The sequence below is a fragment of the Lissotriton helveticus genome, chromosome 1_2 (genome assembly GCF_964261635.1).
Source record: "Lissotriton helveticus chromosome 1_2, aLisHel1.1, whole genome shotgun sequence".
Taxonomy (NCBI): domain Eukaryota; kingdom Metazoa; phylum Chordata; class Amphibia; order Caudata; family Salamandridae; genus Lissotriton; species Lissotriton helveticus.
This window is the reverse complement of record NC_136058.1, coordinates 365,752,729-365,780,274: the sequence shown is the minus strand read 5'-3', so window position 1 is coordinate 365,780,274 and position 27,546 is coordinate 365,752,729. Positions and strand designations below refer to the sequence as shown.

General features: G+C 46.0%; 1 protein-coding gene across 2 annotated transcripts in view; it reads right to left on the bottom strand.

The window, feature by feature from the left end:
- ELOVL1 (ELOVL fatty acid elongase 1) overlaps positions 1-27,546 on the bottom strand; it is a 185,697-nt gene that overhangs the window by 10,926 nt on the left and 147,225 nt on the right. For both annotated transcript variants that reach the window (XM_078672306.1, XM_078672313.1), the window contains one exon: positions 839-895. In XM_078672306.1, coding sequence (XP_078528432.1) covers positions 839-895 — 57 coding nt within the window. The remainder of the gene's footprint in view (positions 1-838; positions 896-27,546) is intronic.

The window sequence follows — 27,546 nt, the reverse complement described above, 5'->3', positions numbered from 1 at the left end:
AGATACAAGCGGGATCAAGACAAGATGAACATAGTAAAAGTTGTCCAAGTCACACACAATGAACTTTCTTCCAAGGAGGGACACTTCTAAACACCCTCTGAAATCTACATGTGTTTGAAACATGCATGTCTCCTAATCCTTCCAGAAGCTCTGCATGCATCCGGTAACTCTGTGCGCACAGCACCACGCAGGCCAACTTGCTCTACTAAACCCAGGTGAACTATTCATGACCATAAGTGTTTGCATAAACTTCACCATGAAGACTACCTGAGCCAACCAACATATGCATGTAACCTCCACATCCAAGAGGTGCACCATCCACATAGCAATAACCTCTAGAAAAAGAGGACACATTCTTACTGTCCTTGCAAGGTCCAAGGCACGTGTGGGTTCCATTAGAAGACAGCAGAGTGCACACGTGAGGACCTGCTGGAGGCTTCTTCGGTGTTCTTTCTCCACTAGGGAGGGCCAAAGGTGCACTTTAACTTCCAGTTGGGCCCTTGAGTACACCTACAATTCTTATAATGCAACACATAGGCATCACCTCTTTAAATGGGGACCACGCGTACATCTTTTCTTCCGCTGTGAGCATCACCTCTTGAAAGAGACTCCACCCACATGTGCCACCCTCTCCTAGAGAGGCTCACCTTCCATAGGGATTACAAACAGACCCCTTACCTCCCCCTCCACCCTCTCCGCGCCCCCCACCAGTCCTGTGAAAAGCAGCCACTACCTCTCCTTAGGCAGAGGCTCTACCCTCTCCACGCCCCCCACCAGTCCTACCAAGGGCAGCATCTACCTCTCGTTGAAGCACAGGCTGGAGGAAAGCGACACTTACCGTGTCCATGAGCTCAATAAACTTGGAGAAGAGGAAGAGCCAGGAGACTCGGACCATCTGCGGAGACACAAGAAGAGAGATACATGAGGCCACCATGCAAAAACAACCAGGATCACGACCAGAGATACAGCCAGGAAGAACTGCTGAAGGACTTCATGGGTCAACAACTCCTCCTCTGAGAAGCAGTCACCTACCTACAGAGCCCTCCAGCATCACAGACAATCCCTCAAGCACCAACTTACCAACCCAGCTGAGCAGGCAGACCACTCTACCATGAGTAGAGGAGGCACCCCACAAGTAAGTGCCTATTCAGGATTTCAGGCAGACCCCTCTGGCTCCAGCACAGCTCTATAAGAGCAGCCAGAGCATTGGCACCACCTCTCCTCTCAGGAGGCTAGAAGCAGCCTCCTGGCACCTGCCCATCCTCCCAGTATAGGAAAAAGAACCTAATGACGCTTTACTAACTCAAGAAAAGAGGCAGAGGCCTACGTCATCTACGCAGTCCCAGAGAAACTACCCTCTTGCAAAGAGAGAAGAGAGCCATTAGCAGCCCACCCAAGATCCCAGCAGACAAGGCTGAGCCCTGAGGTATCACCTGTCTCAGGAGTGGGCAGAGCCCTGTGGTACCGCCCCACCCTCACAGGAGAGCAGGCAGAGCCCCGTGGTACCTCCACATCCTCTCAGGAGGGGGCAGAGCCCCGTGGTACCTCCCCGCCCTCACAGGAGGGGGCAGAGCCCCGTGGTACCTCCCCGCCCTCACAGGAGGGGGCAGAGCCCCGTGGTACCTCCCCGCCCTCACAGGAGGGGGCAGAGCCCCGTGGTACCTCCCCGCCCTCACAGGAGGGGGCAGAGCCCCGTGGTACCTCCCCGCCCTCACAGGAACAGGCAGAGCCCCGTGGTACCTCCCCGCCCTCACAGGAGCCGGCAGAGCCCCGTGGTACCTCCCCGCCCTCTCAGGAGGGTGCAGAGCCCCGTGGTACCTCCCCGCCCTCTCAGGAGGGGGCAGAGCCCCATGGCACCTCCCCGCCCTCACAGGAGGGGGCAGAGCCCCGTGGTACCTCACCGCCCTCACAGGAGGGGGCAGAGCCCCGTGGTACCTCCCCGCCCTCACAGGAGGGGGCAGAGCCCCGTGGTACCTCCCCGCCCTCACAGGAGCCGGCAGAGCCCCGTGGTACCTCCCCGCCCTCTCAGGAGGGTGCAGAGCCCCGTGGTACCTCCCCGCCCTCTCAGGAGGGGGCGAGGCCCCATGGCACCTCCCCGCCCTTTCAGGAGGGGGCAGAGCCCCGTGGTACCTCCCCGCCCCTCAAAGGGGCGGGCGGCGGAGTTCAGTGGTACCTCCCCGCCCTCTCAGGAGTCGGCAGAGCACCGTGGTATCTCCCCTCCCTCTCAGGAGCGGGCAGTGCCCCGTGGTACCTCCCCGCCCTCTCAGGAGGGTGCAGAGCCCTGTGGTACCTCCCCGTTCTCCCAGGAGCCGGCAGAGCCACGTGGTACCGCCCCGCCCTCTCAGGAGCCGGCAGAGCCCCGTGGTACCTCCCCGCCCTCTCAGGAGCCGGCAGAGCCCCGTGGTACCTACCCACCCTCACAGGAACGGGCAGAGCCCTGTGGTACCTCCCCATATCAGCGAGGGGGAGGGTGTGGTGCTAGCACGGAAGTGAAGCGGGCCTCGGGGGTTGGCTGAGGAACGAGATGCCAAGACAGAGGCAAGGTAGAAGGAAAGAGTGAGTGTGACTAAGACCTAACGCATGGTGGCTATGCCAGATGGGAAGAGCTACTGCTGACCTCATCCATAGCAATGGTGGATATATTAATTAAGGACGCACAAATGAAAAGAAACAAACTGATACCCAATATTGTAACAGAGAATGAAATGAGATCTGAATTTACCGGAAGCCACGGATAAAGATGATTATATTCTTAAGGAGGTAATAAATAAACATCAACTCTATATTAGGGACAAAAATATGCAGAAAATCAGAAGGGATGAAAGACTGTATGAATGGTAAAGTTTATTTGCCAGAAAGTTTGGAAACATTAAAACACACAAACCCACAGTGGCACCAGAAGGTATAATACACACGACGCATCAACAATAGAATCCGACATCTCAAGAGTCAGCAGTGTAACAAGTGAGGAGCACACTACATCAGAGGTACCGACAACTTCCACATCTCCTGACCCCCTTTAAATTTGTAGGTCGAGCCTAGAGCTAGCGCGCATGCCCAGCGAGACTTGTTGTGGTAGAGTAGCAAATAGACGCCCCACCTACTCTTCGCCCATATTTGCCATTGGCTTGTGTCATTGTCTGTCTAGATGCTGGCTTCTGATTCGTAAACGAGCTTGTTAGTCCCTGCTTAGTACCATCTCCTCTTCATTTGTCACCTCCCATGGCGACTGGCCCCTTAACTTCGGTTGTCACACGTGTTATTTAGACTGTAAGCACTATTTTCTTTAATGAGGTTCTCCTACTACAGGCACGACAAGCTTTGGTGCCTTCTTTACCCCCCCGCTCTCTCTCCCCTGTTGTCCGTGCCTTTTGCCCCCGCCCGACATCCCTCCCGCTGTCCGTACCTTCTTCCCCCACACTCTCCACCCACCCATTGTCCGTGCCTTTTCCCCGCCCTCCCTCCCGTTGTCTGTGCCTTCTCCCCCTCCACTTGCCCTCCCTCCCTTTCTGTGTGCCTTCTACCCACCCCCGCTCGCCCTTCCTCCCGTTGTCCGTGATGCCAACCATTTCCAATGCAATAGGTCTTGCGTAAATGCGAGACCTATTGCGTTGCAAATGCTTGTTTTTATAACTGCAGAGGTTCTGCAACTGGAAAAAGCAGCAATACAGAAGAGAAACTGCCCCCCCCCCCCCCAAAAAAAAAAAATTGGAGGGGAAAATCAGGAAATAGATACAAGAATAAGGGAAAGGGAGCGTGTCGCTGCTAGGAATGAAAAGTAATGAAAATCGGCTTAACAGTAATAAGAAGGCGGATAATATCAATATTGTAAACCTACCAAAAGTGGATGATGCAGAAATAGTTATTTAGCAAAGACCTGGGTTTCCGTCCAAGTTCTTTACCAAATTTCACTTCATTACACGTAAATGGTTTTAAAATGAAGAAATCTAAAATTGTATTTAAAAAAAATTCAGTGCAAACAACCACACAGAGCAACTTCTGATGGGTCATAACAGCACCACCATTGGGGATATCAGGGGTCTACAACTGTTGCTATCCCTGGAGGACCAAGACGAGTCCCCCTCCTCCCACACAGACACACTTGGCAAATCTCGATATAGACACATACCTCGAAGGTGAAAGTGGACTGAAAATTGGATCTAAATGTACTCCCTGCATACCCGGACACAATTAAATAGATACATTCTCACTGATGGTTAATCAAGAACTATACAAATTGGAGGACAAATACTTACTAAAAACCAAGGTTGTTAGACACAACTTCACGATGGAGGAAAGAGAAGTACTTGATACCCTAAGAAATGACAAGTCTTTAGTCCTCAGAGATGCCGACAAAGGGGGGGGGGACGTGCTGCTCATGTACAAGTATGAATATTTGGGTGAAATTGACCAACAACTTTCTGAGAAGACAGCATACTCCAAAATGGAAGGCAATCCATTGAGGGAAGCCAACAGAAAAGTGGAAGACAAACTTAAATGCTGGAGAGACCTTTGTCTCAATTCAGACTTGGAATTTAGTTATCTGCTTAATAGCAAACCTACATGTCCTTGCATTTACACCTTGCCCACAATTCACAAGGGACAAGGCTTCCTGCCGGGCAGACCAATCATTTCGGGAATAGGATTCCCCCCCACGGAGAGAGACTATCGGCGTGCATTGATCTGTACCAACAACCACTGGTAAAAACTTACCTGCATACTTCAAAGATACTCGTGATTTACGGAGTACGTTTGTTAATGTTGTCGTGTATTTCTATAGGTTCTGAATCAGTCCCCCTATTCCTGACCCTATTCTGGTTAAACTAACTATCAAGTTAACTAACAGTCAGCCCATGAGGCAAGAAAACCCCAATGATGCAGATACCGTTATCTGACGCAGTCACACTACGGCACAGGAACGTGTTATCTGATTAGGTCATAACGCTTGAGATCTAATTAGACAAGCGACATTCCTCCAGCCCCTGATAAGGCATACGACGTTCTCATAACAAATCAAACCTATGACAACCTGGAAAATCCGTGCGGCCGTTGTTTTGATTTCACAGAGAACTTTAGTAAAGAATGTGCTAACGAGCAAGTCGTATGACATCTTTATTGACGTATCTATGTCCATCCTTACGTCAATCTCGGCACCTTTAAGGTATAAATATTGCCGACCTTGCCCTATGCAAACACACGCGTGGTGACAAGACGGAGCAGCCATACTTGCCGAAGCCGAGAGCAGAAGCAGACCCCGCTGGCAGCAGCCCCGCCTTCCTGACGCGCTGCTATCTCAAGCCGAGAGACCCAGCACCGGCGCTTTCGGGCAGCCCTCGCAGGCAGCCTGGAATATCGAGAGCAGAGAAAGAGATACCATTCCTCATTCATCCTAACTTCCAGGTACAGAACTGAATAACCCCTCACAGAGAATTCTTTAGTTATTCACTTGGCAAAAACAAACTTAACTTAAACTGTAACTTTCTATTCCCGCCCACGCATTAGACTTAGGTCAGGTACACGGGGTAGGCGTATTTAGAAACACCAGTTGAGTACGTTTAGTCAAATGTATATGTGTATGTAAATATATTTTAATCATTTTAAACATCATATGGCTCAGAAACCATATCAATGTTTTTACAGTATTATTTTATACTATTGCTTTTAATGTATGCACTTTACTTAACTATAAGTATTGCAATAATATCGATCCATTTCTCATGTATGAGAAAAGAGACTGATCAATAAATAACATCTTTTATTGAACACGCCCGTCTCTTCCTTTTCTCTACATTCTGATGAGACTAAGAATGCACGTACTGACTGAGTAAAATAATTGCCTTGTGCTCACACGACTCTCCAGATTGACTCTTGATTAGGGGAGAGCAAAGTTGTCATGTTCTATGGTTGTCAGAAACTAAATCCCTTCTTGTCTAATCAGGGGAGTTAATTCCTTCCTTGAACATTCGAGAAAGTTTCTAGCGAACTCTGAGCTTAGCTGGCAAACCCAAAAATTAAGTCTAGTATCGACAGTAGTAGACCTAGTTAACGTCTGGCCTAGGCCTTTACTGCTGTAGGTACTATTCCAATGCGCAGAGCCTATTGGGAAAATAGGAGCTACACTACATGGCGCCCAACGTGTTTGGAAAGGGCGATAAAACTAACGTAAGACATTTAGAGTAACTCAGTCGTGCTTTCTCACTCAGACCCCTTTTCCCAAAAACTCCAAAGACGTCTGGAGTGGGTGAAAGGTTATATCCTCCAAAACCTCGCAGGAGGGAACTCCTATGTATGGTTCTTGGTCAAGTCAACGTTGAAGGATAAACAGTTCCAAAATATTGTGCATCTAATCTTTGTTCCATAAAGAAACCTGATCTGCAAATAGACATAATACCATCCTGTCTGTAAAATGGGAGACAGTGATGAAGAAAGAGAGGCAGTTAGATTAGCAACTGAACTCGCAGATGCTGATGCTACCATGCAAGCAGCAAACACTCATTCCGGTCATTAAAAGGAGATCTATAACCTTAAAACTTATAGAAAATGGACTGACACCTAGAGGTGGCACAGTCATATTCGTAATTGAGGCACACGAATATCGGCAGACAGAGGTATACTATTCATGGATACATTTTCCGGCAGCAAATGCTGTAACAAAGTACTTCCACTATTACAAAATAGAGGAACCTCCTGAAACGTACACTCCTTTCGAGGAGGTGGAAGTACCACTCAAATTCCAAGAGCATTTGCTCTTATTTGATGGCGCCCTAACACATAACAATCACATTACAAGGCTCGGTCCTTTAGGAAGACCAGGAGCAACGTGGCCGGTCTTAGCCAGATACACACCACATCCAGACATCGAAAGAATGCCTGCAGCAGAGCTGTTAATACAGCTAAAACAACTACTAAAAATTCATAGACAATTAGTTCAGTATGTAATGCGGACTTCAACAATTCAGCCAGCGATTAAACTTCCACAGCTGACCCCTCACCAGGGGAACACAAATAAAATTACACCACAGAACATCCAATCCTGCCTAGGTAAAGTTCCAGCTAAACGGGAACAGATACCATTCTGGTTGGCACAGAAAATTACCCAAATAGAGGCGGTGTTTCCTGACACCACCCCATTAGAAAAACACAGGATTCTGACTATATGTCTCCCTATGGGAATCGCACCACACATTGAGGACTGTGACACTTGGGGTACAGTCTTTGCTTCCATCTACACAAAAACGCACGGTGTTCCATCCATTTCGGTAATACCAGATGTGCTAAAACAAATTCAAGATGAATACGGTCCAGAACCTGCTTTAACTCTTGGTATGAAATTACTGAAAGACTTCAAGCAGGTCTCGGCTATATTATTAGCCAACATAAAAGGTGAAGCAGCAAATGTGGCGATCCGCCAGAGGTTAAAAGAGACAGATATAGCAGACCAACCAGCTGAAATTGCCAGAATCATAGAAAAATCCTATGAAGAACTAGGCAGAGATAGTCTAGGTGGAATACCAGTAAAACCGCAACTGACAAGTCCAGAAAAAATATTTTTTAATAATAATAATTCACCAAAAAAGAACTGGGATGGAAACAAACAATCCAATCCTAAAGAAAAGAAATTCCAGTCCCGAGGAAGGTCTCCTAGGCGAAGAGAGAAATCTCCAAACCAAAGACGAAGGTCACCGCAGAGTGACCCCTCTGGGAATAGATATAACCTTAGAAATAGGGATAATATTAAAAAACCTGATAGATATCAAGACATTGATACACGTCCCTCTCAATCTTTTCAGACTTCCTCGCAGAAATCGGAAAGAAGAGGACGATCAGAAGAGCACGCCAAGTCCAAAGACAAGGAACCTGCTCAACAAAAAAAGAAATTACAATTTCCAAAAAAGAAGGTAGCCAGTATCAAGGTAGTTAAAAATGCCGAGAATACTGAGGACACAACTGAAAAACGGAGAATGGGCTCAGACAATGCTAGACAGCGCAGCAGAGGTGAGCATAGCTCGCAAAGTCCTTATGAATCATCTGGAGACAGTGGACACGAATGAATACCTTCAAGTGGAAACTGCAGACACCAGAGTTAGAAAGCCCCACAAGATATACGAGATAACATTACGTATAGAGGGAGATAAGACTAGGAAAATTAGGGGACTATTTTGGGATAATCTCTCCAAGGGTTATGACATCCTTCTAGCTGAAAAAGACTGGCCACCAGAGTTTGTCAGGGAGTGCCCTCATGGCGAAGAAGTAATTATGCCTGCCTTCTCGAATCAAATACCGATTCATAAAAAATACACACTTGCTAGAAAGTGGGCAGTGGCCTTAGCACCTGCTTTATATAAAAATCATGTAGGATGGGATGAGGACTCCCCTCCTCACAAAATCCAGTTAAAATCACAACCTACTGCACAAAGGCAGTACCCAATTAAGCAAGAAGCTAAAAAACAGGTAAATGAAATACTAGATCAGCTAGAATACCAGGGGGTGATTGAAACTTGCACCTCACAAATGAACAATCCTTTGTTTCCGGTCTCCAAACCAGACAATTCATATCGTCTAGTTTTGGATTACCGACACCTTAACACATGTTGCAAAACCTTTGCAGTGCAAAACTCACAGTGCTGCACTAATGAATAACAGTGCGCAAAAAATACAAAACAACCTTGGACATCTCCAATGGATTCTTTTGTCAAAACATAGCACCAGAGAGCAGATATTTAACTGCATTCTCAGTAAATGGCACTCAAAAGCAATTCTGTCGGTTAGCCCAGGGGTACAAGAACAGCCCGGGGGTATTCTCAGCGAGAGTAACAGAATTACTACAACTATATGATGATGAAGCATTATCTTATGTCGATGACATTTACTTAACAGATGATGACTTGGAGACTCACTTGAAAAGGGTGAACACCATAATACTTGGGTTCGCTGCAGAGGGTTACAAATTCAACTTCAAAAAATCCAGAATTGCCCATCTGACGGTCCTATTCTTAGGATATGAGTTATCAAGTGAAGGCAAAAGCCTGGCAGACAATTTCCTAGAGAAATGTGCCGTAATCCAAGCTCCTAAAACACTAAAAAACCTACAGTCAATTCTAGGCTTCCTAAATTTCGGAAGAACATACATTGCAAATTACGCAGAAAGGGTCAAACCCCTTTATGATCTAATTAAACCAGACTTTAAAAGATCCAGTTGGACTCAAACACACACAGAAATTTTGAGATCCTTACAAACAGACATGCTAATTAAAACAAAATTAGAAACACGTGATAACACACGCAATCTTGTGATTCGAGTCATCCCAGGGAGATGCGGATTCACATACCTGACTTCTAATGAAGGAGAAAAGGTACCAATTGCATTCAAATCACACTTGTACACTAAGGCTGAAATGAAATTTAGCCCAACGGAAAAAATTCTTACAGCAACACAGACAGCTATAGCAAAAGAACGAGCCCTGGCACAAGGTAAACGAATAATAATCGTGACACCAATACCAGCCTTAGAGGCGGTAACAAAGGCAAGCATTCCAAATGCTAAAGCACTCCATCCAAGATGGATACAATGGGCTAACTCTCTTGCTGCAACAGACGTGGTGTACGAATTTGATCCTTATTTAAAAACACAAGAATTTCTCCAATATGAATTTGAATGTCCTCCGCCAACCGAAATTCTGCCTCTAGATCACTACGGCTGTATAATATATACAGACGGATCAGCACAACCCGCAGTAGGGGGTAAACAAGCTTACAGTGCTGCGTGCGCGATTGTTAAAGGTCGTTGGCACGAAGGGAAATTTAAACCAACCCTCACTAAAACACAATCCCTAGGAGATTGTACAGCTCAGCGAGCTGAACTAATAGCATTCAAGATGGCGCTTGAAAATACCGATCGAGAATTCCCCACACTCATAGTGTGTGATTCGTATTATTGCGTTCAGTCTTACAATGAATACTTGCAGATCTGGCTTCAGAACGGTTTCAAGGATGCGAAAGGTGGCACAATCAAGCATAAAATGCTCTGGGAACAAGTAGCTCTTTTACAAAAAGAACTACCAAAGACTCACGTGATACATACACTGAGTCATCAACGTGATGGCGTTCACGTTGCAGGGAATTCATTGGCTGATGAGGCCGCGAAGGCAGCTGTGCAAACGGCTTCCGTAGCTGCCGTCACCAGGTCAAAAACAAAAATAGACAGCGAAATATTACAAGCTGTCAGCGCTTCAGAAAAGGATTCGATAGAACCACTCCCTAAAGGCTTTCCAGTAAAATACTCATACATAACTGATGCAAACAATGTTCCTTTTGCTCAAATCCCTGGAGTGGGGGATAGGGCAATTCCAAACATGGAACATAGGTTAGGACTAATAATAGCGGCACACGAAGGGCTTGCTTCTATCCATGCTGGCGTCTCAGCCACAGTATCAATATTAAAACAGAGATACTGGTGGCCACAAATGAGAAGACAAACGAGGAACTATGTTCTAGCATGTGAAATATGTCAAAAAATGAAAGTATCAACGGTGAGACGTCCAGCGCAGACGCCCCTTCTAATCTCGGATAAACCATTAGCCTGTGTTTACCTAGACCACTGCGGTCCCTTACAAAGGGATGGTAACTATAAATATATCTTGGTCGCAGTGGACTCATGCACGAGATTCATATGGATGTGGCCCCAGCGAACGGCTGACGCCAGAACTGTTATAAAAGATTTGCGAGTCTTTATCGGCACATATGCAATTGGCATGCTGCATTCGGACAATGGTCCTGCTTTTAGCTCTCGGGCTTATAAGGAGGCCATGGTCAGCATGGGCGTGCAATTGCGGTACTCTTGTCCATTTCACCCTGAGGGGAACGGAATTGTTGAAAGAAAAAACCGTGACATAAAGCAATCTATAACGGCAAAGGTATTAGGTTCGGGAGCTGGGTGGGTCAAACATCTAATAAGTGTCCAACGTAGTCTAAATAACTTGCCAAGAAATTCTCTGAAGGGATTCAGTCCGTACGAATTATTATTCGGAACTAGGATGTTGATCTCTGACCTTGATAGTCAGACTTCAGTGGTAATAGAAAAAACCTTTGATGTCAAAGACCGTTTGGCTATTTTGCAGGACTTAAACAAAACAAGAAAAGACCTGAACAACATACAGTTGAAACAACAGCCAACGACCACTGAAGAATCACCACCTGTCCCAGCAAGACCTGTCTGGATTCCAAAAGTCGGGGATCTAGTCAGGGAAAAGATCGCGGTAAAGAAGGAATTTGGGCCTTCTTACAGAAAAGCAGATCCTGTCTTGTCTGTCAACGGGACAAGATCAGTTGTACTACCGCCACTTGCTGGTAAAAAGGAGAACCGAGTTGTATCCATCGACCTGGTAAAACCACAACATGTGGCCGATAACAAACAGTAGGCCGAGTGGACTCCCAATAAGTAGCAGAACACCAAGGTTTGCTACCAGCACAGAGGTCCTAACAAAAAGGCTCATCACATTCGAAACGCCTAAAGAAGAACAAGAAGGACTATGCAACAATGCAATAGAACTCAGACCTCTTAAAACCCAAATAAAGACATTTAGCAGAGACACACCAATCTACAATGAAGTGCCGAGTGACAATGCAAAAAACAGAAATCCTGAACCAATTGGAACAATTGACAGAACTGCATCCGGTTACTTCATCAACTTCGATGATTCCTCTGACGGCTTCAGTGAATCAAAGACACAGCCATCATCAAAATCCTTTAAAGACAAAGCGAAGGAACTTTTGAAACATCTGAAAGAAACATATCTGGTTTCTCCATGGATTGAATTTTGGGTGGGTTTTGGCGCATTTATCCTCATACTTTGGCTCATCATGGTATTTACTTTAGGACGCTTCATTGAGGGAAATTATGCTAAAATGGACACAGCAAGTCAGAACATCAACTTGATCCTCAAACCACACACATCTTCACACGTCGAGAAAAGAGAACTTTCTTCAGAACTTTCTTCAGCCAACTTCACAGCCAATCCTATACCTGGTGGGGTAGCCTGGGACAACACTGACTATGAAATTTATGGTCCGGTCGAGATCCTGAAATATCCACACCAAATCAAGATCTCCTTGAGTGACTTTGCAAAACCAAACTCATTTGCTGATGATTGGGACTTCGAAAGTATTAACAACATGATGTCTGACTTAGTAATGTCTGCTAAATTTACAAAACATGATTATTTGCAAGGTTCTACAAATTATGATAGTATGTATTGCTATAACCATTATGGTAACCATTTTTTGCATAAATCTGCACAACCTAGAAATGTTTTAAATTATAATCAATGGGAACATTGTGCTACACCTCCAAAAGGGAGCTCTAGAACCGTGTATGACAAATATTCATATTTTTCAGGTTTTAACACAAGTAATGCTGAAACATTTTATTTTAAATTGTCAAACAAGACAGGGATGAAAACCATGATAACCAACACAAAATTGATATATTCAGATTCATTCTTTGAAAAAATGAATACTTTTGGATTTGATTATTGGGACAAAAATGTTGATTTGAAAAGTGTTTGGGGTACAAAAGAATGGCAAGTACAGGGTATAGAAGCTTTGTTTAGAGCCTGCATGATACCAGAACAAATGATATTTTTAAATGACACTGTTCAACAAACCACCTGTCTTGGCTTAGCCAAAATCAAAGATTTAAATAAACCGTCTATTCCAAAGCCAACAATGTTTAGCAATAGCTCTGATACAGATGAAGAGATAGACGTAAACCATATACTAAACCAAAACAGAACACATCCTGATTGGAAACAATGGTTGATCTGGCCCACAGATACAAATTACTGTCAAGATAGATTCCTGAATAAAACACAGGGTTTCAAAATGACCAGGCCAGACCCTAGATATCCCCAAAGACATCACCCAGGGATAATAACAACCTACAGTGTGGGCAAATTATGCCTTCAGTGGCTACAAACTTCCACACTGCCTGAAATTAAGCAACACCTAACTTTACTTACTGATGGTGCTGACTTGCGTGATTTCATAATGGGACCACGCAAACAGCGTCAAAAGCGTTTCATAGCAGCCTCTGTATATGCAGCATACAATGAGGCCTGGAAGGTTACTCAAATTGAAACAGCAGAGAGAATACGGGAAATTGACCGTATTAATTTGGAAAAATCACTATCTGTAGTGGACAATGGGTTAATGACTCTGTCCTCCAGAATTTTTTCATTGGACAGCATTGTGTCTTCAGCAATCGATATATTATCGCAAGACTTACTGTTATTACAACATGGTCAGTCACAATTGCGTTCCATTGTACAGCTTGGCTGGACGTTACAAAATCTGCATTCAGGCTATGTGCCTTGGCGTTTAATCAACACAACGTCACTATTCCAAATCTTTAACCTTACTGATAGACAAATCGGTACGGCGCAAAAGGGTGCTGATTATACAATCTTGAGCATTGAAAAACTAGAAAGATTACCAATGACAATGTCAGAACGACCTGTCAGTGAATGGATAATCCACGGAATCATAAATATTCCAATCTCAACCTTCAGGTTTCAATACTGCCAAAAATATATACAGGCTGGCATGTACGAGAAATTGGGAAAGGGGTACCTTAAAACAACTTGGAACCTGCCCTATTCACATGCATGTGTCAGTAATAAAGGACAGAAAGTGTTTCTTAGTGGCAACAATTGTGCTATGTCACTAAGCGGCACGCTTCTGTGTAACGGAATTAGTTTGCATGGAGCCTGTGAAGGGAATTCATACAACCTTTCATGTCACCAGCAAGGCGCACCTGCAACTGAAATAGAACCATTCTTTCAAAGACTCTATAATGGGAGTTACATTCTTATTGTAGACCGCAGATGTTGCAGTCTTATGCCCGGGACTCCTTATCTAGTAACTACAACGGCGAAGGTCAAGTGCTGTGGACGTTCTTTATTCCCCAGCTCCTTTCCAGACAGGGAGGCAAGGGCATGGCCCAGTTTGAAAATTACTTCTATTCGAATAGATACTTTAAGCAGAATGAAAACAGTGCTTCTTCAGACGCCTACAAGGCTCACGTCATCAAAAGAAACGTATGATCTACAAGTCGCAAGAACGACTGCAGAGATACATACATTATTATCAACTAATTCCCCCGTACATTTCGCGGAAATGCTGAGCGAAATCTTAAATATTTCTGATACCAATGGGATCTCAGGGGTATTTAAGAAAGTATTTTCGATGGCATTAACACCATTCAAAGCCATACTGGGTATTTTTCCAGATTTCGTCCATTCGATTTTTGGCGGACTTCCCCTGATCCTGGGACTAATTGCAGGAATCCTATTCCTAGTCCTTATTTTTCGTTATTGCAACCCATGTCACAGATCAAACTCTCGCGACAATGGAAGATACGATCCTAGCCATTGGATACCGGGACCGGATATCAAAAATCCTGGGACTCTCCCGGCTTAGAGACCTAAACATGACTTGGTTTCTATCATTTCGACCAATGTGGCAAAGGTGTGTTTTACCTGTACTAAGGTGTCTGCTATGCGGAGAAGAATGCGTGTTAGACACCTGTCTGACGCTACAATCGGATGCGCCAGTGGATGCAGATACACTGTTGGTTCCTACCAAGGTTCACGCTTTGTGCTGCCCTCAAAGGCTGCCAATCCTGATGACGGCATTCCTGGAATCTTCACCACTGCGATTGAAGAGTAGTGAAGTTCAAGATGAAAGCAGCATCGAACAGGTACGACCTTCTGTCAGCAATGCGAATCAGAATGTCAATGGAGACAATCATGCGCACGAATGCATGGTTACCCCTATTTCCGACTTAGTGGAACTTTCCCATGAAGCTGTTGACAGTTTTTTCGAAAGCCTGAATGATATGATGTTCTCTCCTGAACAGAAATAGAGACTTTTGAGTAAACTCGCACACGGCGTTCCCTGAATTCGGCCTTCAACTTTAAAAATAAAGTCACATGAACAATTTCACTCCAGCTCACGGACAGCAATATTTTTCAGCAAGCCCCTTAAAATATTTTTCTACATATTTTTCCCCGGGACACTGATCTTCTGCTTAAAGTAAAAAACTATTCCTAGAGAACTAAAATTTCTATTTTTAGATACTTTATAGACTTTAGCTGCTCGCTGGGATGTTCACAAATATTTTATTATGTGATGAAATGGTCTCGAACTTCCTTTCTGTATAGCCATATTAAGAGCCATTTCATGTGTATTTCTTATATACCAATAAGCAATAATGCATACAAATGCGTGTTTACTTTTGCATTTAATTCATAGCTTAAGTGCATACAACATATATGTCTGCAATTTTTCAGTATATTTGAAAATTTCGAAATGCATTTATGTATTTTGGGGTGGTAAGGTATACACTATACTCTATAGTATGTTGTACTATGTTATACTATGCATAGATTAGTAGATATGACCATAGTTAGCGTGGAGTGGGTGTCGTGTATTTCTATAGGTTCTGAATCATTCCCCCTATTCCTGACCCTATTCTGGTTAAACTAACTATCAAGTTAACTAACAGTCAGCCCATGAGGCAAGAAAACCCCAATGATGCAGATACCGTTATCTGACGCAGTCACACTACGGCACAGGAACGTGTTATCTGATTAGGTCATAACGCTTGAGATCTAATTAGACAAGCGACATTCCTCCAGCCCCTGATAAGGCATACGACGTTCTCATAACAAATCAAACCTATGACAACCTGGAAAATCCGTGCGGCCATTGTTTTGATTTCACAGAGAACTTTAGTAAAGAATGTGCTAACGAGCAAGTCGTATGACATCTTTATTGACGTATCTATGTCCATCCTTACGTCAATCTCGGCACCTTTAAGGTATAAATATTGCCGACCTTGCCCTATGCAAACACACGCGTGGTGACAAGACGGAGCAGCCATACTTGCCGAAGCCGAGAGCAGAAGCAGACCCCGCTGGCAGCAGCCCCGCCTTCCTGACGCGCTGAGAGACGCGCTGCTATCTCAAGCCGAGAGACCCAGCACCGGCGCTTTCGGGCAGCCCTCGCAGGCAGCCTGGAATATCGAGAGCAGAGAAAGAGATACCATTCCTCATTCATCCTAACTTCCAGGTACAGAACTGAATAACCCCTCACAGAGAATTCTTTAGTTATTCACTTGGCAAAAACAAACTTAACTTAAACTAACTTTCTATTCCCGCCCACGCATTAGACTTAGGTCAGGTACACGGGGTAGGCGTATTTAGAAACACCAGTTGAGTACGTTTAGTCAAATGTATATGTGTATGTAAATATATTTTAATCATTTTAAACATCATATGGCTCAGAAACCATATCAATGTTTTTACAGTATTATTTTATACTATTGCTTTTAATGTATGCACTTTACTTAACTATAAGTATTGCAATAATATCGATCCATTTCTCATGTATGAGAAAAGAGACTGATCAATAAATAACATCTTTTATTGAACACGCCCGTCTCTTCCTTTTCTCTACATTCTGATGAGACTAAGAATGCACGTACTGACTGAGTAAAATAATTGCCTTGTGCTCACACGACTCTCGAGATTGACTCTTGATTAGGGGAGAGCAAAGTTGTCATGTTCTATGGTTGTCAGAAACTAAATCCCTTCTTGTCTAATCAGGGGAGTTAATTCCTTCCTTGAACATTCGAGAAAGTTTCTAGCGAACTCTGAGCTTAGCTGGCAAACCCAAAAATTAAGTCTAGTATCGACAGTAGTAGACCTAGTTAACGTCTGGCCTAGGCCTTTACTGCTGTAGGTACTATTCCAATGCGCAGAGCCTATTGGGAAAATAGGAGCTACACTACAATGTGGAATGGGTAGAGGGACACCAACTAATCACACCAGATATATGCTCATTATAAACATACCAATGGACCAAGGCATGAAGGCTGTACAGCACTTTCTAGACCCACGACTTGCCGCACTTTAAGAGCACACAAACATGCTACTAGATTTGATCCAGCTAGTCCTTAACAACGTCTTTACCCACAACCGCGAATGGTTTCGCCAAATCTGAGGTGTGGCTATGTGGGCAAATTTTTCGCCCTCATTTGCAAACCTGTATATGGGTCTTTTCGAATCCACACAAATATGGAGAATTGGTCCCTGAGAATTGCTGTAAAATATACTAGATTTACAGAAAGAGGATACACCAATGATACACTGACAGCAGTAGGACACAAAGTTCGTAATGTAAAGCGGGAGAGCTTATAGCAAAAAAAAAAAAAAGGCAAATAAGAGAAAGATCGCATTTATACTTTACTCAGCACGGAGTACAGAAGTATACAGAATTCTTAGAAAACATTGGTATCTACTAAGCCAGGATGAGACACTAAAAGAGGTTATTGAGGCCAAACTGATGAAACACGGAAGAGGGAAGACATTGAGACAACATCGGAGTCCAAGCTATTTACCACCGCAAAAAGGGATACACGGTTACCCTCTCCCACGAATGGTTTTTACAAATGTGGCTCTTCTACTTGTTGCTTCGCTTTTGACAAAACCGTGACATTCATGGATAACACACGCAAAATGTATGCCATTCACAGTTTTATCAACTGTAATACAAAATGTGGTTTACTGCATTAAATGCATTTGTGACCAGATATATATATATGTAGCTTAATAAGGCCACTGAAAGAAAGAATGCAAGAGCATGTGAGAGGACTTAGAAACAACACTGCGCACCATCCAATTGCCACACATTTCAAAACGGTGCATAAAACAAATGAATTGATGAACATTTGTTTCCATGGTATTGATGTGGCGAGTCCTCGGGAGGGAGGGGTGAGGTGGGGGGGCAACAGAACGCTCAGATTGAGAGACAGAAAGCAATTGGATTATCAAACTGCAGGCGGTGGGACAGGGTTTGAATGTTGATATGGAACTGCATGTGCTCACTAGACTTGCAGCTGCTTTGGAGTAGAAGGCTACAGAACATGCTACAATATACATAACTACGTATATACACAAGGTGTAACGGTATATATGTTATATCGACTGCAATGCAACTCCCTACGCATGCAATCCATGCCTTCATGTCAAAAGGTTACGTGGGACTAACATAAACACATCTATGCACAGCACATCGGTGCCCCGGCTCTATACCACTAGATGCATAATTGAATGATATACCTAGCTGCCTACTAACGGTCCTTTGGAACTATAATATAGAGATGGTCGCACACACATTTTGCCATTACTCATACAACTGAGTCAATGACAAATGATCTGTTGGCATTAGTGTATCTAGAGGTAGTACACAAGAACATAGCATGTGTCTGACTCCTGTCGCCCCCGCAATGTCATTGAAACTCCTGGCTGCCCATATAACGGTGCCACAACTCATTTTGGGGATTCTGGAATAATAGCCCCGACGCCTTGGACTGTATTCACCCACTTGACTGACTTAACTGCACAGGACAATATCTTTAACCAACCAAGTCAATATGGCAGCCACAATCCAACGGGGGATTGTGGATTGGTCCGCTGTCTTGCTAGTGTACTTTTAACATTAGGTGCACACATTAGAAAGAGGTCGGGACTTCCTTATTTATTTATTTGAAAGTTTTATATAGCGCGGACAAGATCTTTGCAGATATCAGAGCGCTTTACACAGATGGGTACATGAGGGAGCATAGTCAGACAGATATATCAATAGATCAAACAGTATAAGTAGGTGGCTACAATGCCAATCAAGTGGGTAAAAAGATAACAATACAAATAATCACAGGGATCAAACATGTAGTACAGATCGGTGCATATAGTCTTACCAGAGTTCGAGATAATAGTTCAAGTGTATTTAGCCATGAGGATAGCTTTTACTTCATTTTTAAAGAGTGTAGTGAAAGAGATAAGCCTGGTTTCGGGAGGGAGTGAGTTCCAGATCCTAGGCGCCTTTCCTGAGAAGGAGCGCTTATATGTTTTTTCCTTCCGGAATCTTCGAGGTTTCAGCAGAAGATTGTTTGTGCCTCTAGTGTTTCTAGCTCCGCCAGAGATTGTCAGTTTCTGAGCGAGGTAGCCGGGTGAGTTTAGGTGTACCGCCTTGTGTGTCATGCAGGCGATTTTCAAATGAATTCTGGCTTCAAAAGGCAGCCAATTCAGGGATTTCAAGTCAGGGGTGATATGGGAATGCTTTTTTGATCCAGTGAGGAGTCTCGCTGCAGCGTTTAGAGAAGCTCTTAGGGGTGCAGTTGAAGTTAGGGGGAGTCCGCAGAGGGCGATGCTGCCGTATTCAATTCGGGGGATGACTAGTGCTTGTACTGCGGTTTGGAAGTCTTTGGTTGGGAGGAAAGGTTTGAGTTTCCTCAGAGTATTGATCTGGAAGTTTGCACCCTTTGTTGCCTTGCTGATATGTTGCTGCATGTTGAGATTGGTGTCAAGTGTTATGCCTAGAGATTTTGCTGAGTCCACGATGGTGGGTTGGACATTGAGTGCGGTTAGGTGTTTAAGCCAGATTTGGGTGGTGGAGATCTTCGCTGGAGGTGAGATCAGAAGGAACTCTGTTTTTAGGGCATTGAGTTTAAGATGATTATTGGCAAGCCAGGATTGGGTGCTTCTGATCGTTGAGTTCAAGAGCAAAATATCTTTGGGGGACTGTAGTTTGAGATAAAGTTGGGTGTCATCAGCGTACATGTGAAAGTGTACATTGGATGCTTGTAGCAGGGTAGTGAGAGGTTCCATGACTAGGTTGAACAGAGTTGGGGATAGCGAGGATCCTTGGGGGACGCCTAGCGTTACAGGTATTGGCGAGGACATCAGGTTGTTGCTCTTGAATTTCTGCGACCTGTTGTGAAGAAAGGAAGTGAACCACTTGAGAACAGTTCCAGATAAACCCATTCTTGTGTTTAGTAGTTCTAGTAGATTCTCATGTTTAACGGTGTCGAATGCTGAAGAGAGATCAAGAAGGATGAGGAGGCAGGTGTCGTTTTGGTCTAGCATTTGAAATGCGTCGTCAATTATGTGAGTCATAGCAGTTTCTGTACTGTGCCCTGCTCGGAAGCCTGACTGGTGAGGGTTAAGGAGATCAAATTGTTCAATGTGTTTAGTCAGTTGTAGTTGTGCGCATTTTTCCAGCAGTTTGGCGAGAGTGGGGATATTGGTAATGGGACGGTAATTGTTGAGGTCAGAGGGGTCTATTCCTTGTGTGCACGGTGCTCTTGGTCCCGCTTTACAAAGAACAGGTAAGAGGATCACATTGTTTCTGCATCAATAAGAGTTACTTTTGCCTTAGTTTATCCGCGACAGTGAGGGGGCGGGGGGGAAGGAGAGAGAAGAAATGTACATTTTCTCCCTTTACTCTTCTTTTATTAGCAGGCTTTCCAAGGTCCTGCTAATCCATGTATCAGTGGATTTTAACTACACTAGGGCGGGATTTAGAATAATGAATATGCTACTTACCAGTATGCATCTGTTCTTGGCATGTAGGGCTGCTAACATTCATATCTTTTGCATTAGATCGCCGCCTAGTGTTGGGTCCGGATGATCGCACATTGTTGTCCTGGAAGAGTCTTCGAAGTATCCTGAGATAGGTGGCTCCTCCCCTGGACTACAGTGCGCATGGGCATCGGCTCCATCCCCAGATTGTTTTTAGCCATTGTGGCAGAGATGGAGTGTAAAGTGTAAAGGATGTCCATGCTAATGATTGTATACAAGAGTATGTCTGCAGCTGCGACAGGCACCGGGGAGGAGGGCGGGCGATATGAATGTTAGCAGCCCTACATGCCAAGAACAGATGCATACTGGTAAGTAGCATATTCAGTTCGAGGCATGTGGGCTGCTAAATTCATATCTTTTGCATAGAATGTATAGCAGTCCCTCCATTAGCGGCGGTTGCCCGTGCCAGCTGCAGAAGCCTGAAAAAGTGTTTTGAGAACAGCCTGTCCTACAGCTGCTTGCTGCTTGGAATGTACGTGGTGTAACCCACGTGGCTGCTCTGCAAATGTCCTCTAAAGGAATGTTCCCCAGGAAAGCCATAGATGCCCCCAATTTGCGAGTGGAGTGCGCTCTTGGGGGTATTGTCAAGGTACGTTTCGCCTTTTGATAACATATTTGGATGCATTTAACAATCCACCTGGCTATTCCTGCTTTGGAAATTGGGTTGCCCTTGTGCTGTGGTGAGAAGGCAACAAAAAGCTGTTTTGTTTTCCTAAAGTGTTGTGTCCTGTCAATGTAGTACATCAACGCCCTCCTGACATCTAAAGTATGAAGCATTCTTTCCGCCACCGTTTGTGGGTTTTGGAAGAATGCTGGCAAGTCAATTGTTTGGTTGAGATGAAACTGTGACACCACCTTCGGAAGGAATTTGGGGTTAGTACCTAGTACTACCCTATTTGGATGAATCTGAATGAATGGCTCTTGGATTGTGAGCGCTTGTAGCTCACTAACACGCCTCAGTGACGTAATAGCAATTAGGAAAGCTACTTTCCGAGTTAGGGACTGGAGTTCACACGAGTGCAGTGGCTCAAAAGGTGGTCCCATCAGTCTGGTGAGGACCACATTGAGGTTCCACACCGGAGCTGGCGGTGTTCTTGGGGGAATGACTCGTTTCAGACCTTCAAGGAAAGCCTTAATGGCAGGCACCCTGAAGACAGAGAGATGCTGCCTATTCTGAAGATAAGCTGCGATGGCGGATAGATGTATCCGAATAGAAGTGTACGCTAGATTGCACTTGTAAAGATGTAGCAGATAGCAAATGATGTTAGGGATAGATGCATCTAGCGGGTTGATGTCATTGGCTGTACAGTAAATGACAAAACGCTTCCATTTTGCAGCATAGCATGCTCTGGTAGTCGGCTTCCTTGCCTCCTTGATGATGTCCATGCATTCTGGAGGTAGGTGAAGGTATCCAAACTCTAGGACTTCAGGAGCCAGATCGCCAGGTTGAGCTGTTGCGGATCTGGATGCTGAATGTCTCCATGGTTCTGCGTCAAAAGTCTGGGCGTAAGGCGCAGTCTTTGATGCGGCACCACCGAGAGTTCGAGGAACGTGGTGTACCATGCTTGGCGCGCCCACGTTGGAGCAACCAGGATGAGAGTCATCGAGTGCTGCCTTAGCTTTCTTGCCACCAGCGGTATGAGAGAGCCTGGCGGAAAAGCGTACGCAAATTTGCCTGACCAGTTCATCCATATCGCATTCCCTTGCGACTGTGGGTGAGGGAACCTGGCGGCAAAGTGTTGGCATTTTGCGTTTTCTTTTGTTGCAAACAGGTCCATCTCCGGATGACCCCACTGCTGGAAGTACGGGTGGAGTACAGATGGGTGTAACTCCCACTCGTGCATTTGATGGCTGTATCTGCTGAGCAGATCCGCCATCTGATTGTCCTTGCCCGGGAGGTGTTCTGCCATGAGGAAGATGTTCCTCTGAATGGCCCACGCCACATGCCCTGAGCCAGATGAGACAGCTGTGGCGAGTGGGTGCCCCCCTGCTTTTGAATGTAGTACATCGCGGTCATGTTGTCCGTCCGGACTAACACTACCTTGTTGCACAGATGTACGATGAAGGACTTGAGCGCCATGAAGATTGCCATCAGTTCCAGATAGTTGATGTGCATCTTCTGTTGCTGCGTCGTCCATAGTCCCTGCACTGTGTAAGTGAGCAGATGAGCTCCCCATCCCTGGAGAGATGCGTCCGTTGTCACGATAATCTGGGGCACTGGCTCCTGGAACAGACGGCCCTTGCAAAGGTTTTGTGGAGTCCACCAATGCAGAGAGTCGTATGCCCGACTGGTAACCAACACTAGGTCTGTTAATTGTCCCTGAGCCGGTGTCCACTGATTTGCTAAGCACTCTTGGAGCGGGCGCATATGTAACCGTGCGTGAGGGACTATGAAGATGCAGGAGGCCATCATGCCTATCAACTGCATGAACACTCTCGCTGGAAGTGAGTGTTGTCGCCTGAACTTCTGGATTAGAGACTGCATGCTGTCTATCCTGACTTGGTTTGGCTGAGCCATGGCCGTCAGGGTATTGATCGTCGCACCGAGAAACTGCCGGACATGTGCCGGCTGAAGATGCGACTTTGGGTAGTTCAACGAGAAGCCCAGATCGTGAAGGAGGTGAATGGTAGTCGACATGTCCGCGGCGCACTGTTGTTCCGACTTGGCTTGAACGAGCCAGTCGTCCAGGTAGGGGTAGACATGGATGTTCTGTCTCCTGAGGTGCGCTGCTACTGTCGCCAGACACTTGGTAAACACTCTTGGGGCTGTGGTCACTCCGAAGGGTAGGACCTTGAACTGATAATGCCTGCCTTGGATAGTGAACCTGAGGTATTTCCTGTGGGACGGGTGTAGTGGTATGTGGAAATAAGCATCCTTGAGGTCTAAGGTTGCTAAGAAGTCCCCTTGGTTTAACAAGGGAAGAATCTGTTGCAGTGTAAGCATATGGAAATGTTCTGACAGTATGTACAGGTTGAGGGGACGCAGATCCAGAATGGGTCTGAGAGATTTGTCCTTCTTTGGAATAAGGAAGTACAGGGAATATACCCCGTGCCTTCCTCCTCCACTGGCACGAGCTCGATTGCGCCTTTTTGCAGCATCACCACCACTTCCTGCTGCAATAAGTGCAAGTGCTCTGCGGACATAGGCCGTTGCCTTGGTGGAATGTTGGGAGGAGTGGATTTTAACTCTAGACAATAACCGTACTGGACAAGTTGTCGCACCCACCTGTCTGTGGTGATGTTTCTCCAGACGGGCAGGAACTGCTGTAGTCTCCCCCCCGACAGGTGTTAAGTGGTCGGGGGGCAGTGACAGGGAGTCACTGTTTGCCTGGGGCAGAGGAGCGGGAGTTGTTGTTCCCTCTGCCACGTCCTCTGGTGCTGTTTCCTCGGTAACCCCCCTTGTTCTGTTTGGGGTACGAGGATTGTGCTCCACCTCTAGAGAATTGTGCTTGTTGACCCATCTGTCCTCTGGTGACTCCACGTGCACCTGAGCGACGAAAATTGTTGCCACGAAACTGTTGTGATTGTAGGGCCCCCATAGACTTAGCAGTTTCGGTGTCTTTCTTAATTTTTTCTAGGGTGGTGTCAACATCTGGACCAAACAGTCTATCAGGATTGACTGGCTGATTAAGTATGGTTGTTTGAATGTCAGGTTTAAACCCCGATATGCGGAGCCACGCCTGTCGTCTCAGCATGACGCTAGTGTTAATGGCCCTAGCTGCTGTGTCTGCAGCATCAAGTGCACACTTTATGGCTGCGTTGGAGATCAGTTTTCCCTCTTCTATAAGCAGTTTGGTGCCCTCTTGAAACTGCGAAGGTAGGTGTTCTAGAACCCGCTCTAGGGTGTCGTAATGCGCCCTATCATAACGTGCCAAGAGTGCCTGTGTATTTGCAATATGCCAAAAATTGGCAGCCTGTGCAGCTACTCTTTTGCCTCCTGCCTCAAGCACTTTGGACTCCTTATCCGGGGGAGGAGCTTCACCCGTTGTTTGGGAGTTGGCCCTTTTGCGGGCATTTGCGACCACCAGGGAGTCAAGCGGCAACTGTCCCCGAATGTATGTAGGGTCTGCAGGTGCTGGTCTGTACTTCTTTTCGATACGTGGATTGACCACTCTCGCCCTGGTAGGTTCTTTAAAGATGTCCGCAGCATGCTTGAGGACCCCTTTGAGCATAGGCAGTGTCTTTACTGTCCTTTCAGAGACTGAAAAAGTGTCAAATAGAAAGTCTTCTTCTACTGGGTCAGCATGCATGTCCACATCATGATTAGCAGCTGCCCTCTCAATGAGTGCATGAAAACCTGCAGAATCTTCTGTTGGGGATGCAAGTGCACTGAAACGCTGTGGGTCTTGCCCCACATTTTGGGTGCCTTGGTCCCCCATGTCATCATATGAATCTGGCTGTGCATCGGGTTCATTGATGGGGAAAGTGTATTGGTCATCATCATGATATCCCTCACCCTCAGAGTGTTCTGGGGAAGGAGTTGGGCTCCTTCTTGGAGGAGGCTGGATAGGTTCCATGAGGCCTGAAGCGTCCTGAGGAAGCCTTTTCTTCTTCAGGGGGATGACATAGGAGTCCACTGGCTGTGAAGTGATCCTCCTCTTGTAAAGGGTCAATTTGCCCGTGTCTGCGTCGATAAAACGCTCAGAATCCTCTTCTGAGTCGAGTACCCGACTTGAAAGTGCTCCTGCCGTTGAAGAATCCGACTTCTTTGGCGTCGATTTTGTTGAAAAGGCCTTCGGCGCCTCTTTTGGCGGCAGAAGGAAGAGAAGTTTACTCGCAGGCTTTGCCGGAATGTCCATCGGCTTCTGTGGCGATGGCATCGGAGCCGACGTAGCAGAGGCCTTCTCCCTGATTCTCTGTAGTGAAGAGGCGATGAGGGACGCGTCACTTACAGTGGCCTTTGGCGCCGACGAGGAGGTCTTGACCTTGCCCTCGGATCCGACGTCCTGTTGGCCCTTCTGAGTCTTGGACGATGATGCCGCAGCTGCCGACCCAGAGTCCTTGGACCGATGCGTAGATGTGCCAGCCTTCGATCCGTGTGATTTTGCTGGCTCCGTCTCCACCACGCGTCCGACTAACGAAGTCCCAGTCGGAACCGGAGCCGTGTCGCTGGCTTTGGCGGGCTTTGACGGCGTCGCAGCGGTTGACCCGTGCCGACCACCCTTCTTAGAGGAAACCTCCTCTGGCACCGATTTCGACACTGTGGAATCGACAGATTTCTTCGACTTCTGTGGACCGGGGGCCGACGGAGTCGATGAAGCAGCGGGTTTAGGTGTTTTTGGTGGGACGGCCGCCATCTTAGGGACGCTCGAATCCATAAATTTCGGTTTCGATTTCGGGTCGGCCATTTTAGGTGTAGTCGATACCGTAGGTTTCAGTTTCGATACGGGCTGCGCAGCAAGTATGTCCGTGGCCGGGCCTGCAGGCGGGGCCGTGGCTTGCGGTACGGGGTCTTGGGTAAGGCCGACAGGCGATCCCGTGACCCGATCTTGATCTTCGTAACCTTCGGGGCATAGCTCGTCCCCTGAGCTATCTTCCGCGGCCCCATAAACCTCTTCGACGTCCCCTACCTCGTCGACGTATTCAAGGCCTTGACCCACGACTCCGTTGTAGTCTTCCGGATCCGCCTCGACCTCAGTCTCGGGCGGGGAGATTTGAAGATGATGGCCTTGTTCTTCCTCATCTTGGTCGCCGAAGATGTTTTCTGGATCCGGGGCCGCTTGTCTGGCCTCAAGGCGCACCGCGCGCCGAAGCTTGAGTGTCTTCTTTGACCTGAATCTTGCGCAGGCCATGCAGTTGTCTTCGTTATGGTCTGGTGAAAGGCATTTGTTACAGACCGGGTGCACGTCGATATGTGGGTATTTGGACCCACAGAGCGGACAGTACTTAAACGGACTCCGCTCCATGCTGAAAAGTTGCGGTCGCGTCGCGATGAGAAGGCCTCGATGTCCGAAGAGTGAACGTACTCCGCTGATTCCGACTCCAAGAGACGGAAGAACTCGAGACCGTGCGCAAACAATACCGACGTAAAGAATATAAGGCCTTTTGGCCGTAAAAAAGCTAGTTTTTCTTGGTTCCGACAGAGACGTCGAGACCGCATCCGAACCCAATGGCGGAAAAAAACAATCTGGGGATGGAGCCGATGCCCATGCGCACTGTAGTCCAGGGGAGGAGCCACCTATCTCAGGATACTTCGAAGACTCTTCCAGGACAACAATGTGCGATCATCCGGACCCAACACTAGGCGGCGATCTAATGCAAAAGATATGAATTTAGCAGCCCACATGCCTCGAACCCCTAGTTACCTCATGACTAAATTACAAATCACAATGAGCTTGAAGTGGGGGGGGGGGGGGAAGTGCACAGACTTTTACTTGTTGAACTTGTACATATCTCTAACATGTATTGGAATAATGTATCCCTGAGAATGCAGAGACTTAAAAACGATTGGGTCTTTTTTTCAGGTGTGCTTAGATACTATTCCCAAATGGGGGCATTGCGTTTCGACGATGTTCATTGACTGGCATAACAAAACCAATATATCCATTACTGGGATTTAAATGAGGTTATAACACTTTGACGTCTGTAAATCCACACAGGTACGACATCTCTTTACATTATTTTCTATTGGGTTTCTTGGAACTAACTGGGATAACACCAGATTCGCAGATTACTCTATATCTGTCACAGACTATATACGCATGTAATGACCAAGCCTCATTGAGTGCAGACTTTTAAAGTCATGCCATTCCACATGTGGCTTTAAGCGTGCACATTAGTTATTCACAAGTGGTGACCAGGTGACGGTACACCCACGAGGAGATGGCACTATGTAATAGTGTCAACAAAATAAGTACAAATAACTGTTATACATGATCTTGCAGCCTTGAAAAAGTACAGGCGGACGAAACACGTGTCGGCTGCTGTGTTTCTCAACAATGATGTACTGGGATGTGTTCCTGAATTAAATAAGAACCGTGTACCGTTCATGTTTGGACTGGAATGAATTACTGAGAAGTAAGAACTTAATAAGGAAAAGACTAAGAAATGGAAACTGGACTGTGTG